Raw genomic sequence first — 16,132 nt, forward strand, 5'->3', positions numbered from 1 at the left:
ATGTTGAGGCTAGTTTCCAATCCAACACTCTCTTTCCTATCAGCAGGAACCAGTAGTTTTAGGATCATTATGGAGCATGGTCAGTGGAAGCTCTTATCAATGGTAACAGCTAACTTTTCTTGAGCATTTACACTATGCCAGATATCATTGCATTGCTCTCTACTAATGAGGGTGTTGTCTTGCCCTTGGATACTAGTGCTTTTAACTCCTTATTATATGGTTGTGGAGATGCAAGTTGCTATTTTTTTCCCTGAATATCTGTTTTCCTTTTCATTTAAGTATATCTGCATAGCTTGAATATCACGATGGAAAAGTCTTCCATTATGTTTTACCAGATGGTCCCCAAAAGAAGCATTAGATCTGTGGAAAACATACAGGTTTTAGAATTCTGAGGTCAGTAATGGGATGACACCCAATACGGAAAGGGAAGGGAAAAGGCCAAAGACTGTGATGGGTAAAGAATAGGAAAATACAGCTCAGTAGCTTAAATTTGGGGTATATGAGTAAAGCTAGGGCAAGCTACATGAAACTAGGTGTCTTTTTGCCCTTTTTTGGGAGAGGGGTGTAAAAATTATTCTTTGAATGAATAAAAGGGAGCTATGATATGCTCTTTTACTCTTCAGTCATAGTGAAATATCTAAAGAAAAATTAACTAGAGAAAGAGAAAAGAGCAATGTTTAAATGGTGTTTAAGGTCATGTGGATTTTACTTAACCATAGGCAAAATCTCCTGCCCTGTTTACAGTGTAGTGGGGAGCAGACAATAAACAATATAAGTAAATAATATATTTTAGAACATGGTAAATTGCATGGAGAAAATTCAAAAGCAGAGGATTGCAAGTGCTGGGCAGGGAGTGGCAAAATAGAGACTTTACTGTAAAGAAACTTGCTTGAGGGGCTAGAAAGAACACTACTTACTCTCCCTGAGCATGTGAGGAAGGCTTCAAGGAGCTGCTGTCTTGAAAAATGTGTAATTTACCAATTCCATACCATAAGTCCTCCAGGTACCTCAAACTTAACAACCTCACACTAAATTCATCTTACTTTCTCCTAAACCTGTACTCTTTGTTCCTTACCCCCTGCTCCATACAGCTGATTCTGCCAACTGAATGTGAGTCCAGGTTCTTCTCCCCCCCACCCCCCCCACCCCCACCGCACTATCTTCTGGAGTAATGCAGCAGCTTCCTAAGCCACCCTCACTTATCTTCCTCTTGTCCTCCATTCTGCCACCAGAGTGGTCTTTCTAAAATGCTCTGCATTGCCTAAAGGATAAACTTCAGACTCTTAATATGCATCCAAAACTCTCCATGGCTTGGTTTCTTCTCCTTCTCAAGAATTTTCTTTGCCCTTTCCTCAAACAATTCTTAGTTTCCAGCTATTACAAATTGTTTAGTTTCTCTAGTGTGCCCAACTGTTTCAGTTTTCCTGCTCTTGCACATTTTGAGTTTGGAATCACCTGTTATCTGTCTTTGAAACTGCCACTCGTCCTTCAAAATCCATCTCATGTCACAGCCTTTTTAAAGTTAGCTCTGGCCCCTCTTCTGGCGTAGGGTTAGTTGATCCGTCTTTCTTTTGCGCTACTACCATTCCTCTACCACATTCTATAGCATTCAGGGTAGCTGTGTCTATCTTTGTATTCCCAGTACTGAGCCCAGGAATTGGCACATAGTCAGAGATTAATAATTGTTAGTGAGTTTGATTTGGATATATGGCATTTAGGATATCTAAGGGGCATCCAGATGGAGAAATGGCCTGTTGGAGGAGAGTCGTAGCAGTGGCAGTTACTGGCTTTAAAGCAATGGTTGTCGCTCTGAGAGTTAGGTAAGCACAAAATGGTAAAGTAAGAAAAATGCTGGGCAGGACGCCCTATTTAGGGAATAAGTAGAAGAAAAGAAGCCACAAAAAAGAGATAAGGAAGAAGCTGCCAAGAGCAAAAGGATGGAGCCTGGCCAGAAAATAAAATAAAACATCCCATTTTAGATGCCAAAAAAAAAAAAAAAAAAAAAAAAAAAAGCATAATCTCATCTAGAGTTGCTATAACCAACTTAGTCATACCTTTCAGACCTTATGCTATGTATATCTGTAAGCTAAAAGGAGTCATTCAGTTTATGTAACCCGCTTCTCATGCTCAATTTCATCTCCGGAAACATTTTCAAGTGAATGTTCTCCTACGTAATTTTTGATGGCATCCCGCTGTAGGATCTATTAGCCCTTCCATACAATGTTCCCCAGAGTTAAAATGGGGCGGGGAAAAGCCTAGCAAACTAGGAAGCCCTCGCTGTGCCTCTGAGGGTGGAAAAGCGAGGACCAGACCTCATCCAGCGGAGGCAGGGGCCGGGGGCCTGCACGTCGCGGGGCGGCCGGTGGGGGCGCCGCGGAGCGGGAGGGAGGGGCGGCGCGGCGCGGGGCGGCGCATAGCGGTTACTCGGGGCGGGCGGTTCAAACCGAAGGAGGGAAACGCGGCGGCCCCACGCGAAGCCGGCGTGGGGGTTGCCATAGCGGGGCATCCCTGGGGGCGAGGCCGCGGCTCCTCCCCGGCGCTCCAGCAGCAGCCGCCTGTGTCCCCGCCCGTCGGCCCCGTCGGTGCGGCCGCGCCGTGGTGTCCAGGTGGGCGGGCGCGGCGGCTAGCGGGCCTCCGGGCGTCCCCCGGCCCCGCGCCCTCTCTGCTTTCCGGGCGCTGGGACTAGAGAGGCGCCCCGACGCCGTTCACTTTCCGCCTCTCTCCGCTCCAGGTGACGCCCGTCCACTCTCGGCCGCTCGGTGGCTTTCCGGGCCCCGGGGCCAGGCCGGGCCTCCCTCCCAGCCTGGCCCGGGGAGGGTCCGCGGCGGGACGGGCGGGCTAGTTGACAACCTGGGGAGACTATTAACCACCCGCCCGCCGACGGCACCTCGGGGGAGGAGATGACAGCGCTGCAGCTTACACTGCATTGTCGGAAACCCGAATTTGGGGAGTTTCCTCAGATCCAGGACTAGCTGGAGAAACCAAAGATATTAAAATTACTGTTGTCTGGAAAGCTGGAGGAAATTCAAAATAAGTTAGGCAGTTTCGAGTGTTAGAAATAATCCCTACAGCATGTAGTTTATGGACCCTGCAAATTTTAGCCGGCATCGTGCTACTGCACGTTTCAATTACTTTTTCAAACTAAAGTTTTCTCTTTAAGTGGTTTTACTTTGGTATGAATTTTAAAGGCAAAGTGAGAAATTTTCTTTTTTGGAATCCTACAGAACATTGACATCTAGAGCTCAAGATTTACTGATGGTAAGATTTTTCCACTTTAACAAATGAAGGAAATTTAGTTCTAATTTGTTCTTATGTTATTACAAGTATTTTATTCTGAGTTAACCAGTGCTTTTTTTTTTTTTAAGAGCATCATAGAGATACATGTTCTCAACCTTTTATCTTGGGTTGAAAATGTGAAAGATGAAAATGATGACACCGCAGAAAGCATGTTGGAGGCAACTTCAAATGTGTAGATGAACTGGAAAAAAATAGTTTTTTGTATGTTTAAAGCAAGAGGTCTGTGGTTTTTAGCGGGAAGAGAATGATATTTGTACCCCGACTTTTGTTTCTAACCATTTGCCTCTGTTTCCCAAATTCTATCATGGTGAGACACCTGGTGGTGAAGTAGAAGAATAGTTACGTTTAACTTTTAAAAAGTCTCGACCTAAGTTCACCAAACGACAGGAGTGAAAACTATTCTTTAATAGAATGATTCTCAGAAAGGGGAAATATTCATGAGTGGAGGTGTAATTTGAAAACAAATTCTGTTTTATTTAATATTTTGAAAACAAAAATTGTATTAAAGTATAATCCAAATTGTAAAAAGCAAAGTTTGATCATCTTGGCTGGTAAGCATGCAAAGAAGAGAGCCATGGTTCTCACAATCCGGGGAGATCTAAATCAGAAGAGAACATGTATGAGATTTACCAAAATGGAATATAAGGTTTAAAGGTTGAAAAACACTTAGATACTTTGCCCAGTAATAATGACCTTCTAATGATCATTAGACATAAAGAAACTATTCGGTTTTGTGGTTAGAGTAGCAAGTTTTAAAAATAAAGTCTCATCCACTTATATATTTAATTGATGTAGCTTAAGCATAAATAACTTTCCCGTTGTACTCAACTGAAATGTATCTTCCCAGGATCCTTTTAATAGAGAAAAATCATGTGTTTGGTCTGGAGAAAACTTTGAAAGAATGAAAATTTTCTTAGTATCCTTTGAATAATCTGGAGAAGTATCAAAAACTATAACTTTTTTTTCTTATTCTTTGAGTTAAGATTTAATTCAAGTTTCTAAAAAGAAGGAATGTAATGATACTGTTGAAAAAGTTAAAGAGTAAAATATTTCCTAGTGTCATTCCATACAAATATAATTAGTGAATCACATTTCTTCTTTAAGTAATTTACTTGAATTTTTATTTGCAAGTTCAAGAATATATTATAAAGGGTGGGTTGTCCACAAATATTTGCCAGTTTACTCTGAATTCAAGCCTGCAACTTGACCTTATGTCTCAAAATATTTAGGAGATGAGATATGAATGAGTGTAACATGCCAGGTTTGAAATGGCCCCATGTTTGTGGGGCAGTGGATGATTTTGGTTGGCTCAAGAAGAGTATGTTAGTGATTTATCAATGAGCTGAAGAGTCTTTGCGAAGATGAAAGTTGGGAACTCAGACCTTGTCAGTGGTCATGAGGACTGGATTTCTGAGACAGGCCTGTGTTACAAGTATGAATAACAGTATCCTGGAGTTGCTTAGCCAAGTTGCAGTTAAGTGCAGTGGCAGCACTCATTTGTCCCATTTCCCAAAGACATATATAGACTTTTTTAAGTAGCTATATTTACATCCCAGAAATTTGAAGGGAAATATCCAGCCGACTAGATATAGGCCAGCACAAATGTGCTAGAATATTAAAACTACATTAATTTACTCCAGTGCTGTTGAAGTCATAAGGTAATAAAATCATCTAAAAATGATGCCATGAGAGGTTTTTCTCTTCAAATGTATTTCCAGGAAATATTTGTGCATGGTGCCTAAACCATGCTTAATCAGTTAATCTCTGAATATTTATATCCTGGAAATTTTGTTTTTTATAATGTTAAAACCTTGTTTTAAGTAAGATACACATGAGTATATTGTAGAGTAGATTTGTTTTTAAGGTGACTTTTTTATTGCCGTTAAAATTTTCCAGTATTATCTGTGCTCATAACAAGTAGCGTATTTTGGTGTAAGTTGCCAGGCTGTTCAAAGTAAGAATAAAATTTGTTTTCACTTTGTAGAAACGGGTTTTGAAGATGTCAGAAAGGCATTCAGGTCAAGCTGGCACTGGAGCAGGAAATGAGGTAGACTCTCCTATTGTCAATGTCAAGGACTCCAGCTCTGGAGACTTGTGTTCCATATGTTCATTTCAAGATAGTGGCTACAGTGAGCTGTTAAAATCTTGCAGCTTTGATAATACAGATAAAGAATTTTTTGGAAAGAAAGAAAAAGGCTCAACATTAATCCATGAACATCCTGAAACTTCAAGCCTGGCCTTAACACCTAATTTAGAGTCTCCGACTCAAAAAGTAAGATTTGTCTTCCCTAGAAAGGAAAAGGATAAAACTCCAGAACTTTGCGAAACTCCTAAAGTCAGTGGAAAAAAATTTTTACTGCGCAGAAGATTGGACATATCTTTCTCTTTTCTAAAGGGGGACTTTGAATCACAAAATAGTTCTCTTGAAAGTAGTATAAGCCAAGTTCCCAATTTAAACAAAAATATTCCAAGCACTGCTTCAGGTTTGTCAAGGCAAAATAATTTCAATTCTTTAGTTAATAGCACTTTGAAAACAGAAGAAGCAACTTCCAGCAGTCAAAAATTGAGGCTTAATTTTTCTCAACAGAAAACTTCCACAGTTGATGATTCCAAAGATAATGGTAGCCTATTTGAAGTTGAATGTATATCTCCAATTCAGGGCAGTGGTTTTAAAGATTCTTTCACACATGACTTCAGTGATAGCAGTCTATGTGTTAACGATGAGAATACACATCCCAAACTTCTGGGCTCCTCTGTTAGTGGAACAACATATGGAACAGATGAAGACATATTTGTGACTCCAATAAGTAATCTTGTAGCAAATATTAAGTTTACCGCAAGTCAAAGGCTTACTCCTTCAACTGAAGTGAGACGCAACATTTCAACACCCGAAGACAGTGGTTTTAACTCTCTTTGCTTGGATAAATCAGGAGATTCCCTCTCTGACCAAGAGGGTTCTTTTCAAGAACTACTTCAAAAACATAATGGAGCTCTCAAAGTTGGGGACACTGTAAGGAAGTCAAGGCATCTTGAAAGGTTGAGAAGACTGTCCACCCTTCGAGAGCAAAGCTCACAATCAGAGACAGAAGAAGAACAGCTGGTCAACCACTCTGGTCCTGAAACAACACCAGCGGTGGCTTCAGACAGCTCAGAGAGTCAGCCAAGCAGTGATAATAAGAGTGAGGATTTGATTTTAAGCTTTCCAAATTTATCAAAGACCCCAGCTTTGCAATTAATGCATGAGCTCTTTATGAAAAGCAAAAGGAAAAGATTCCAGCAAAATGGTGCCCATGAATTGTTAGAAGAAAGGGACGGGGAGAGAATAGCTGTACTACAGCGTGTACTTGCAGGACTGATTGGCAAGAAAATGGGTATAGAAAAACTGGACATCTTAACAGAATTAAAATGCAGAAATTTAAAGCATATTCTTGCTGTGGTTTTGGACTCTTTGACTGTAGAAAGCCTGTGCAGGTAAGAATTTTTTTTTTTCTGAAATACAGTTGCCTTTTATCACTTTCTTTTTTTAAGTTGGAAAGTTTTTCTGCTAATTGAGTAATCACCCTGGGTTTTTTTTTTAATTTGTTTTGTTTTATTATCTCTACCTTGGTTACCTTATACTTTATCAAAGGTGATTTAGTGAAATTCTTCAGTGTCACAGAAATGTCACAGAAATTTCAGTATATTGAATGCTGCTTAATAATGAAAGAAACGAAGTCATATATAGGAGAATTGAGGCTGGGAACTAACTAAAGTGACAAAAATTACAGTGAGACTGCATTTATACTGGCAATTTTGGGAAGCACAGGACTATCAGAAGACAAGCCCCTTGGGTATGCCCTGAGCAGGAAGGAGGGAGGTCATGTGGAACAGGATTTCTGCAAGGTGTTGGGGCAGGGCATCCAAGGGAACCTCTTGGAGGTAGCGAACCTCTTCTGTAACAGGTAGATGTCAAGAGTTTGGTTCATAGAGTCTTTGCTCTTTTTGTGGCCCCTACTTCCATTAAAGCCCTTCTTCACCTTTTCCCCATAAATTAATTGTAGGCTACTGTGGAGAATTGGAGAATCTCATAGCTGGAAGTCTTCTGAAATATCTAGTCCTGTCACATATTTTGCAGATGCAGAAACTGAGCTCCAGAGAAGTTAAGTGGCCTGCCAGTAGTCACTCAAGGAGATAGGAATAGATCCAGATCTACAACTGAGCCATCTGATTTCTAAGTCCCACAGACTCTTATTAAGGTTAAGGCTTCTCAGAATAGGCTTGATCAGGAATATATTTGGTGTAACCCAAGTAGGATAATAAGCAGATCAATGACATATATGCTTGTGCCTTTAAATAAAGGTTCAAATGAATAAACAGGATTATACTGTATAGCACAGGGAAATATAAACAAGATCTTATGGTAGCTCACAGAAAAAAATGTGACAATGAATATATATATGTTCATGTATAATTGAAAAATTGTGCTCTACACTGGAATTTGACACAACATTGTAAAATTATTATAAATCAATAAAAAATGTTCAAAAAAAGAGAAAATGTTCAAATGAAATACATTATTTTTAAAAAAAAAATAAAGGAGATGGCTGAGATATTGGAGTTTTATTTTTATATACTGGAGTATTTGGATACAGACCAGTTAAAATAAAAACTTGGGTGACACTTTTGGGTGCTCACTTGGGGGAGCAGATGATATTCAGTCATATTTCAATAATTGCCCTTCCTGTCCATACCTCCAAATTTATTGCATTTGTACTGTGGCATGCATGTGTGATGTTGGCAGTGCTTATTCTCGGTAATGTGAGAGACTAGTCAGCTGAAATAGCTGAGGGGCGAATACGCAATTATGTAGTTCATTTCTTCCCCATTAACGGGTGACTTTCTGACTATTTTCCATCTATCTGCTACAAGGCACATGTATCTGCTTAGGGAGTGTTCACAACTCAAGTATAACCTGGGGCTCTCCATACCAAGTGACTTGTTTTCAACCTTCTCCTGACGTTACTCACTTTGAGTGACTTGTTAAGTTAAAGTAATAAAAAAGACCGGATTAACAGTTGAAGGATTAGCTTTTCTTTAATAATTAATGTAGTCAAAGTTATTGATAAGTAAGTATATTACTGGATATAAATTGTGTTTTTTCTTTAGTTGTTTCATTCTCATAAACTTTGTTTTATAAAAAAGGAACTTCGTAGTGCTGCCCATAATATTTATTACAATTGACCTTGAACAACCAAGGATTAGCGGTGCTGAGCCTCCACCATGCAGTCTAAAATCCTTGTATAATTTATAGTCAACCCTGCATAGCTGAGGTTTTTCCATATTCAAGGTTCAACATCCACAGTTTCCCATCCATGGATTCAACCAATGAGGGACCATGCAGTATTTACTAGTGAGAAAAACCCACACGTGAGTGGACCCACAGAGTTCAGACCCATGTTTTTCAAGGATCAACTGTATTTGGTACTTAGTACTTGCAGCAAAGGATTGATTGTTCTTGTGTTTATTTAATCAAAACGACAAATTTGTTAAATACAATAAGAGGAGAAATTTACAAAAATCTCTTGCACTATAGATGATAATCATTTGCTGCATGTCATGTTCCACATTTTTTAATCTTGGTATCACGTTTAAGTTAAATCCTCTTAATCAGTTTCCCAGTGGACTTATATCAAGTTTATATGAAACTTTGTTTTTTCCTTAACCGTTTATAAGATAGTAATATGGTGCTGGTATGTTTCAATATTTTTATTTTAAGAAGTATTCTTTCACAACTAGGCAGATCAAGTAATATTTTTATTGTAAGTTTTTAGGTTTAAATTAACTATCCAAAATCTTTAAAATGAGCTTTTCTTATTAATTGCTATGTATAAAAAATGTTAATTCTGTGGAATATATACAATATTAGGACTGATCTTTTTGTTACAGTGTTTGGAAAGTGAGTAGAAATTGGCGTGAAATTATTGTTCAAGATAAAAAAGCAAATCGGAGGAGGAAATTTCATATCACACAACTGAAAACGGATTCTGAGGTAATGTATGTAATACTATTATAAACTGGATTTGTATAAATACCTAATAGCCCCAAATTGCTGGACAACCTAATTTGGTTTTCCTGCTATCTTTTAACCTCACCATTTACCAACATTCATTTGTAAACTCTTGATTTTCCCCAAACTCCATTTCTAGCCAGTCTGTAAGTGGAGTAGACTGAGTGATGCCAAGAACGTCTTGCTGGATTTTGTTGTTGTTTAAGTGTATCTGCTGTTAGCAGAATTTGAACACCACTCGATTAGGATATGCTGGATCCTATTTGTCATTAGGCATCTTTGTAGCATTTTCTATCCAGTCTTTTGAGTGGATCTTATAGGCCAGTCACTCAGATTACAAAGGAGAACATTTTTGACATGCTCTCTGCTCTCTTGGAGCTCATATCCTGTGGGGGATACAGGTATAAACAGGTGGTTACAACACAGGTGTGGTAGGGGAAGCCCAGACGTAGTTCTATTGGAACATTTAAAAGGAGTGTTTGATACTTGGGGATCAAGAGAAGAGAAAAGTGCATCTCAGCTGAGACCTGAATAATGAGTTAGCATTAGCCAGGTGAGGACGCTGTTTCAGCAGAGGGAGGAGCATATATGAAGGCCTGGAGGTGCGTGAGCGTGGCAGATTAGTCCTCGTAACGCATCATAAACCTGTATTCCCTGAAGACTTGAGGTCCAGCTTTGAAATTACAAGAAGTCCTACAGCTGATTTAATTCTTTCTGGGGACACTATGCATAACAGCACCTGATGACTCTGGCACCCGTATTTACTGTATATTCAACTTTTAGGCCTTTCTTAGACATCAGTAACAAAGAAACTCTGAGAGTTAACTTCCTTATCCTTGTCCTAGTAAAAAGTGTTTAATAACATAAGTAAATTTATACTTTGACTAAATACAATAATTGAGATGAAGCACGGCATAGACAAACATGAATACCCAGGTACAGATTGGGGCGTTTCTCATTCCAAGAAAATATTAGGGACTGCTATGAACTAAAACGTTGCCTTTCCATTTTATTTGAAGAAAAGTTTTCCCTTTTCACCTGTGGTAATCCTTCATGACTTATTCCCGGCTCTTGGCTACTTACTGCTGCAGTGCTTGGTTCTGGGAGCTTATAATAGTGAAGGCATTAATTGCTTTCTTAATTATTAACTCTTAATAAAATTCTTAAGTTTTAGAATGCTGCCCTACATGCTAAGGACAGACCAAAAAAAAAAAAAAAACCAAATTTTTAAGCAAGTACCTATTAATATTAAACTTTTAGTTCCACATCCTCCTTACATCCTGTGTGAAAGAAGCATGTGGTTGTGTTGGCAACCTCTGGGTAATTCCAGATACAGTATTCTACCCTCATGTGCTAGCTACCACTATTTTTTAAACTTGGTTTCTTAAAGGACTATACCTTTTCCTTACTTGTGCTTTTTTCCTATATTTATTTGTTTTTTAATTTTTAAAAATAAAAACAAGTACCTGGTTTAAAATGTTAAATTGGACTTTGAGGCTGAGAACACACATTCTCCTGCCCTGTCCCTTCACACTCTTGATTCTTGCCTCATCAAAGCAATCACTTTGAACTCTTTAGTTGTTCCTTCTGAGGTTTACCTCCATGTTTCCAAACAGCATGGCTTCACTGCTGTTTCTTGTTTTGTTTCTATAGAGGGACTAGCTTAGTTCTCTAACCTCTCACCGCACCTTACCTGCCTCTCCCTCTGAAATCCTTCCTCCTGTCTTATGAAGGTAACTCCACCGTCATTTGGGAGCAAGTCTGAATTGGGTGCTAACATTATTAAGACTGTGTAGAGATTATTATGACTTTTTGACAGCTGTAACATGTAGTAAACTATGATTGTATCTATTGTACCCTCTTTCTTATATAACTTTTTTCCTCAGTTAATAATTGCCCAGTTTCTTTTTTTCTTTCTTTTTTTTTTTATTTTTTTGCTTAGTGTTTTCTCTGTACAGATCCCTGATTCATCTCCTATTATCCACCAGAACTGGAATCTCCTCTGTGTAAGTCTGAATAAATCAGGTATTCTAACGGTTCCTTCTTTTTCTCAGAGACAATCTTCCTGGTGCCCTTTGCCCTCTTATTCCGAAATGGACTGGTTGCTTTCTACCTGAACTATCCAAGTGTGTATCATTGACCGAAACAGAAAAAGTGTAAAACAAAATTGTTTGGTGGTTTTCCTCAGGCTTGTATAGCATCACTGAAAGTTCCTTATGTGTGAAATTAAAATGCACAGACCAACTACGTGTAATAGGATCTCAATTTTATGTTTGCTTTGCAAAATGAGAATGACCATAAAAATTGGAAGATCACACCTTTTTGATTAAATTTCTTAATTTACTGTAGTCCTCACTGTTTTCTTATAAACATGGAAATGAACAACAATAAGGCGGCTCCACTCTTACCCTTAAATATTTTCTGGAAACGTGATGATGACTATATTTTGAAACATGTTGTTGCTCACGAACACGTGCCTTTGATGACTGTTGAGCCTTCTGCTGTTCAGAGATAGCAGCACATGTTTTAAGGTCCAGGAGGACAGGAGTTAGACTGTTTGATTCACTCGGCAGCTATTGGGTGTCTTATGAATATTTGTTAAATGGAGGAGTGTTTCTTCTGTGGCTGAAATTTGCTTCAGCAATATATCTCTATTGATTTTTTGGTGCACGCCTCATCACTGTGTTTGCCAACTGCATCGATATCCAATGGGTGTGTTCTTTTAGCGTGCTCTTAAGTCATGTGCTTCTGGCCTAGGCTGCAAATCATTTCTAAAATGTAATATAAAGAGACATATTGAGTCCTTAGGTAAGTTTAACCGAATCCATTCTAATTTCTGAAAACCAATATTCATCCATTACACTTATGCATATGTTGTTAAACTGTTCATTGCACAATTTTTCGTGACCAGCTAGCCTCATTTCCTATACTTATCTGACTATAATTTCTCATGTTTTAGCTCTCCTGCTGTTAGGGGCCAGTTGTGGCAAAGGGAGACTATCAAGGGAGAGGAAGCAATTAGAGCTGGACCCTTGAGGAAATTCACATGTAGTACATTTTATTTTGATAATTGGTTAAGAATGCCAATTTATTAAAAAAAAAAACTTACTATTTTTTTTTCTCATTCCCAACTTTAACAAAGTAGAAGGCTATAAGGATTACTCATTGAGAGTATTTCTTGGCTAAATATTTGAGTCATGTGGAAATCCAGTTCAAATAAGAGATGTTTTTCTCCTCTTAAAATATCAAAGCTTTTTAAAACTTAAGGGTAAAAATTAATCAGGTATTTACAAGTATTGTAAGTATTTGGTATTTGTGAAAACCAGCCAAACAGATTGGGTTTCATGGTCTAATCACACCCATTATTCTTCTGATGTGTCGCTAAGGTAAGAAACCTTCGAATTATGTCCCATAGCAAACTTCGGAAAGATTCATCTCTACTTAGACTTTGGCTTGAAAGGGAGCTTGGTAAACTCCAGTCCGTGGGCCAAATCCTGTCTGTCACCTGTGTTTTTAAAGTAAGTTTTATTGAAACACAACCCTGTTCCTTCAATTATGTACCTCTACCTCTACAGCTACATTTTGCTAAAGGAAAAGAGAAAAACAAAACAGTTGAGTAGCTTGCAACTATCTGGCCCTTTTCAGGAAAAGTTTGCAGACCCATGCCTTAAACAGAAAAAAATAACACATCCTGCAAACTCAAAGCTAGCATTTATTGTTTTATCTGTTTCTTTTTATATTTCTTTGACTTCTAAATGCTAGATGAGAGAAAATTTTTTTTCTAGAAAGGGATGGTTTAGGGAGAAATTCCTAGTGGTGTCAAACCACTTTCAAACATTCGAATACACGTGCATTGTAAAGCTGTCCGGGATCTTTTGCTGTTACAGTGTTGACCCTCTTGTCTTTTACCGCAGGGGGCTGTATTAAATGTTGAGGATGCTGCCACTCGGCTCCATGTTTTAAATCGATCAGCTTTAAGATCTGTGCAAGCACAGGCTAGGACACCAGGTTTTCAGAGAGAACAAATTTCAACATTTTCTCCTTGGGGAGAAGTTTTGACACCTGTAGCAAGTTCTGCTGTTACTCCCTTAAGTAGTAAACAGGAAGAATATGTTAAGGTAAGTATGTACTATAAGTTATTAGAAATAAGTGTTTACAGAGTTTGAAATAAAGCAACGCTGTGTGTGAAACCGGGAGATTTAGTGTGTGTGCTTTCACCGCAGGTTGCCAAAACACTTTTTATTGATGAAGCATTAAAACCTTGCCCAAGGTGCCAGTCCCCTGCTAAGTACCAGCCCTATAAGAAAAGGGGACTGTGTAGCCGCACCGCCTGTGGTTTTGACTTTTGTGTGTTATGTTTGTGTGCTTATCATGGGTCTGAAGAATGTAGTAGAGGAGCAGCAAGGCCAAGAAATAGAAAAGATGCTCTTCCAGGAAGTGCCCAGAGTAAGCGGAATCTAAAACGCCTCTAAAGAGACTTTAAATATAAAAGAAGCATCCTCCCCTAAGCAACTTTTGTTTATCTGACTTAAAATTATGAATATTTTGAAAGCATGCAAGTCTTCCCATTAATGACAGATGATGATTTATTTCCTATTTTGTATATATTCTAATCCATGTCATTGTTTTCTTTGAAGTGGTGAGTTTTGAAAATTTTTATTTTACTATGTCATTTTTACTCATTTTAATAACAGTGTTTTTAAATAAAGAATTTTCAATGTTATCGTATATATGTATATAACTGTTTTGTATAACATTAAAAGATTGTGCATTTCATCACCCTATGTTGAAATGTTCTTCACTTTCAAAAAATAATTTTCCAAATAATTTTTAAAATTTTGAACTTGAGACAGATGGCTTTTGCAGATTTTGAAATCTTTGACTATTTGACTGAAATGAAATATAAATAAAATGTTTTCTGAAGTTCTGTTGAATTTACTCTGTAACCTCAATCTTTCTCTTAATTTAATGAGTATCATATTTGGACAGACTTCTGGTTAAATAAAACTTACTTAAAATTGACAACTAAGGAGATGTAGAGAGTAAATTATTAGATATATGTGGTTATTCACAATGGGAGTCTTAGTCTAACCTGCCACGAGTCACATATAAATTTCTTTTACACATGAAGTTGTCAGTTGTGCAATGTAGAAACCTGGAATCCTATTTCTAGCCCATTACGAGGCACTTTGTTACTGTTTTATGTGTTGCAACCACACCGCCCTCTCAGTGGGATCACATTTGTCATCTTTTGGTTACCCAGTCCATTGGAATGTAATTTTTTATTTTACTCCCGTGGAGAAAAAGTAGATTTTTAACCACATTTAGTTTTAGAAACTGGTCATCTATATATGTTCCTCTCTACTGCAGGTACTGTTAAACAATGGAAGTTCAATTTTTAAAAAATATTTCTGGTGTTAAAGTGGAATGAATATTATAACAAAGTAGATATGACTGAAATAGTGTAAGGACTTAGTACCACATATTTAAATGAGTTTATAATGAAACTTTCTGAAGAAAAAAGATCACCGTGGGAATTCAAGTTAATGAATGAAGCTGATTCCACACTTCTTGGTTGGTTTTACATTTGGGATGAAGTCAAGAGGTAGATAGGTTAACTGAAAGAAAATCATATGGTATGCATGAACAACTTTAATAAGAAAACTCTCCAGCTATCCAGAAAATAATCATCAATATCCTAATTATAAATCATCACGTGTTAGAGTAACTGGCCGGCGCAGCTGCCTCAGCTGGAGGGTCTAGGAGTATCCTGTGCTTCCTCTGTCACGGGGATTAGTGCACTTTACTTAAATTGTTTCCTTAATTTTTTTTTCCCCAAGAGACTGTAAGCTCTTTGAAGGCCTGGACTGTGTCGTATTTGATTTAAATACCATTGCATCTCTAGCCTAGTGCCAGGCAAGTAGCAGGTGCTCAATAAATACTTATTGAATGAGTGGATTTTTTTTTAGCACTACCAGTGTTACTTTCTATTTAAGTAAACCATTATAATTCTACCTTAATAATGTGTTAATTTTTTTAATGTTTGATTTCAGTGACTAAGAGTTGATTACACAAAAAAGTGGAATCTAAATGATTTCTTAAGTTTCTTTTAAACATGTAATCAGTGGATTTGTTTGGTCTACTCATTGTTTTAGTTGACTTTTCTTACAATTAGTTAGGGTGCAGTGGAAGGAACACTGGACCAGGAATCAGAAAGCTGGGTTTGGTATCCTGAACCACCTGCTAGCTGTGCCCTTATTTATGTCACTTACTGATTCTGAGTATATTTCTTTAACTGTAAATAAGGGAAGTTAAAAGAAATGATGTAGTGTGAAATTACTCTGTGTTACACCAACCGGTGTTACACATTTGGCTATATGAATACAATAAAACGAAATAACATTTGTTGGGGTAGAATGTCTGACCTTGGTATCATTAGCACTATGCTGAATGAAGCTGTAGAGTCATCTCTAACCTGCTTGTGAAAAATGGTTGAAAAAAAAGTTCAATATACCATTAATTGAGCATTTACTATATACAGGCACTGTTCCAAGTTCTTTACATGAGTTAACTCATTTATTCTTCAAAGTGACTCTAATGCAGTTATTATCATTCCTTTTTTTATATCAGGAAACCAAGAATAAGGGTAATTATCTAAGATTGCACAAACAGCAAGTGAGGGGAGCTAGAATTCTAGCAGAGGGAGTCTGTCACTTGTATGTGACAAAACTCTTTGCAGAACCATTGTTGATAAATTCATTATGCATATAATTATTGTGTCTTAAATGG

General features: G+C 37.8%; 1 protein-coding gene across 1 annotated transcript; it reads left to right on the forward strand.

Moving 5' to 3' along the window:
- The first annotated feature begins 3,136 nt into the window (after positions 1 to 3,136).
- On the forward strand, positions 3,137 to 14,191 carry FBXO43 (F-box protein 43). Its single transcript, XM_006192814.2, has 5 exons — positions 3,137 to 3,258; positions 5,282 to 6,768; positions 9,223 to 9,325; positions 13,258 to 13,461; positions 13,567 to 14,191. Exons 1-5 carry the CDS (start codon positions 3,256 to 3,258, stop codon positions 13,813 to 13,815), a joined length of 2,046 nt encoding a protein of 681 aa, XP_006192876.1. The 5' UTR covers positions 3,137 to 3,255; the 3' UTR covers positions 13,816 to 14,191.
- The last annotated feature ends 1,941 nt before the right edge of the window (positions 14,192 to 16,132 follow it).

The sequence above is a fragment of the Camelus ferus genome, chromosome 25, assembly GCF_009834535.1.
Source record: "Camelus ferus isolate YT-003-E chromosome 25, BCGSAC_Cfer_1.0, whole genome shotgun sequence".
Lineage (NCBI taxonomy): Eukaryota > Metazoa > Chordata > Mammalia > Artiodactyla > Camelidae > Camelus > Camelus ferus.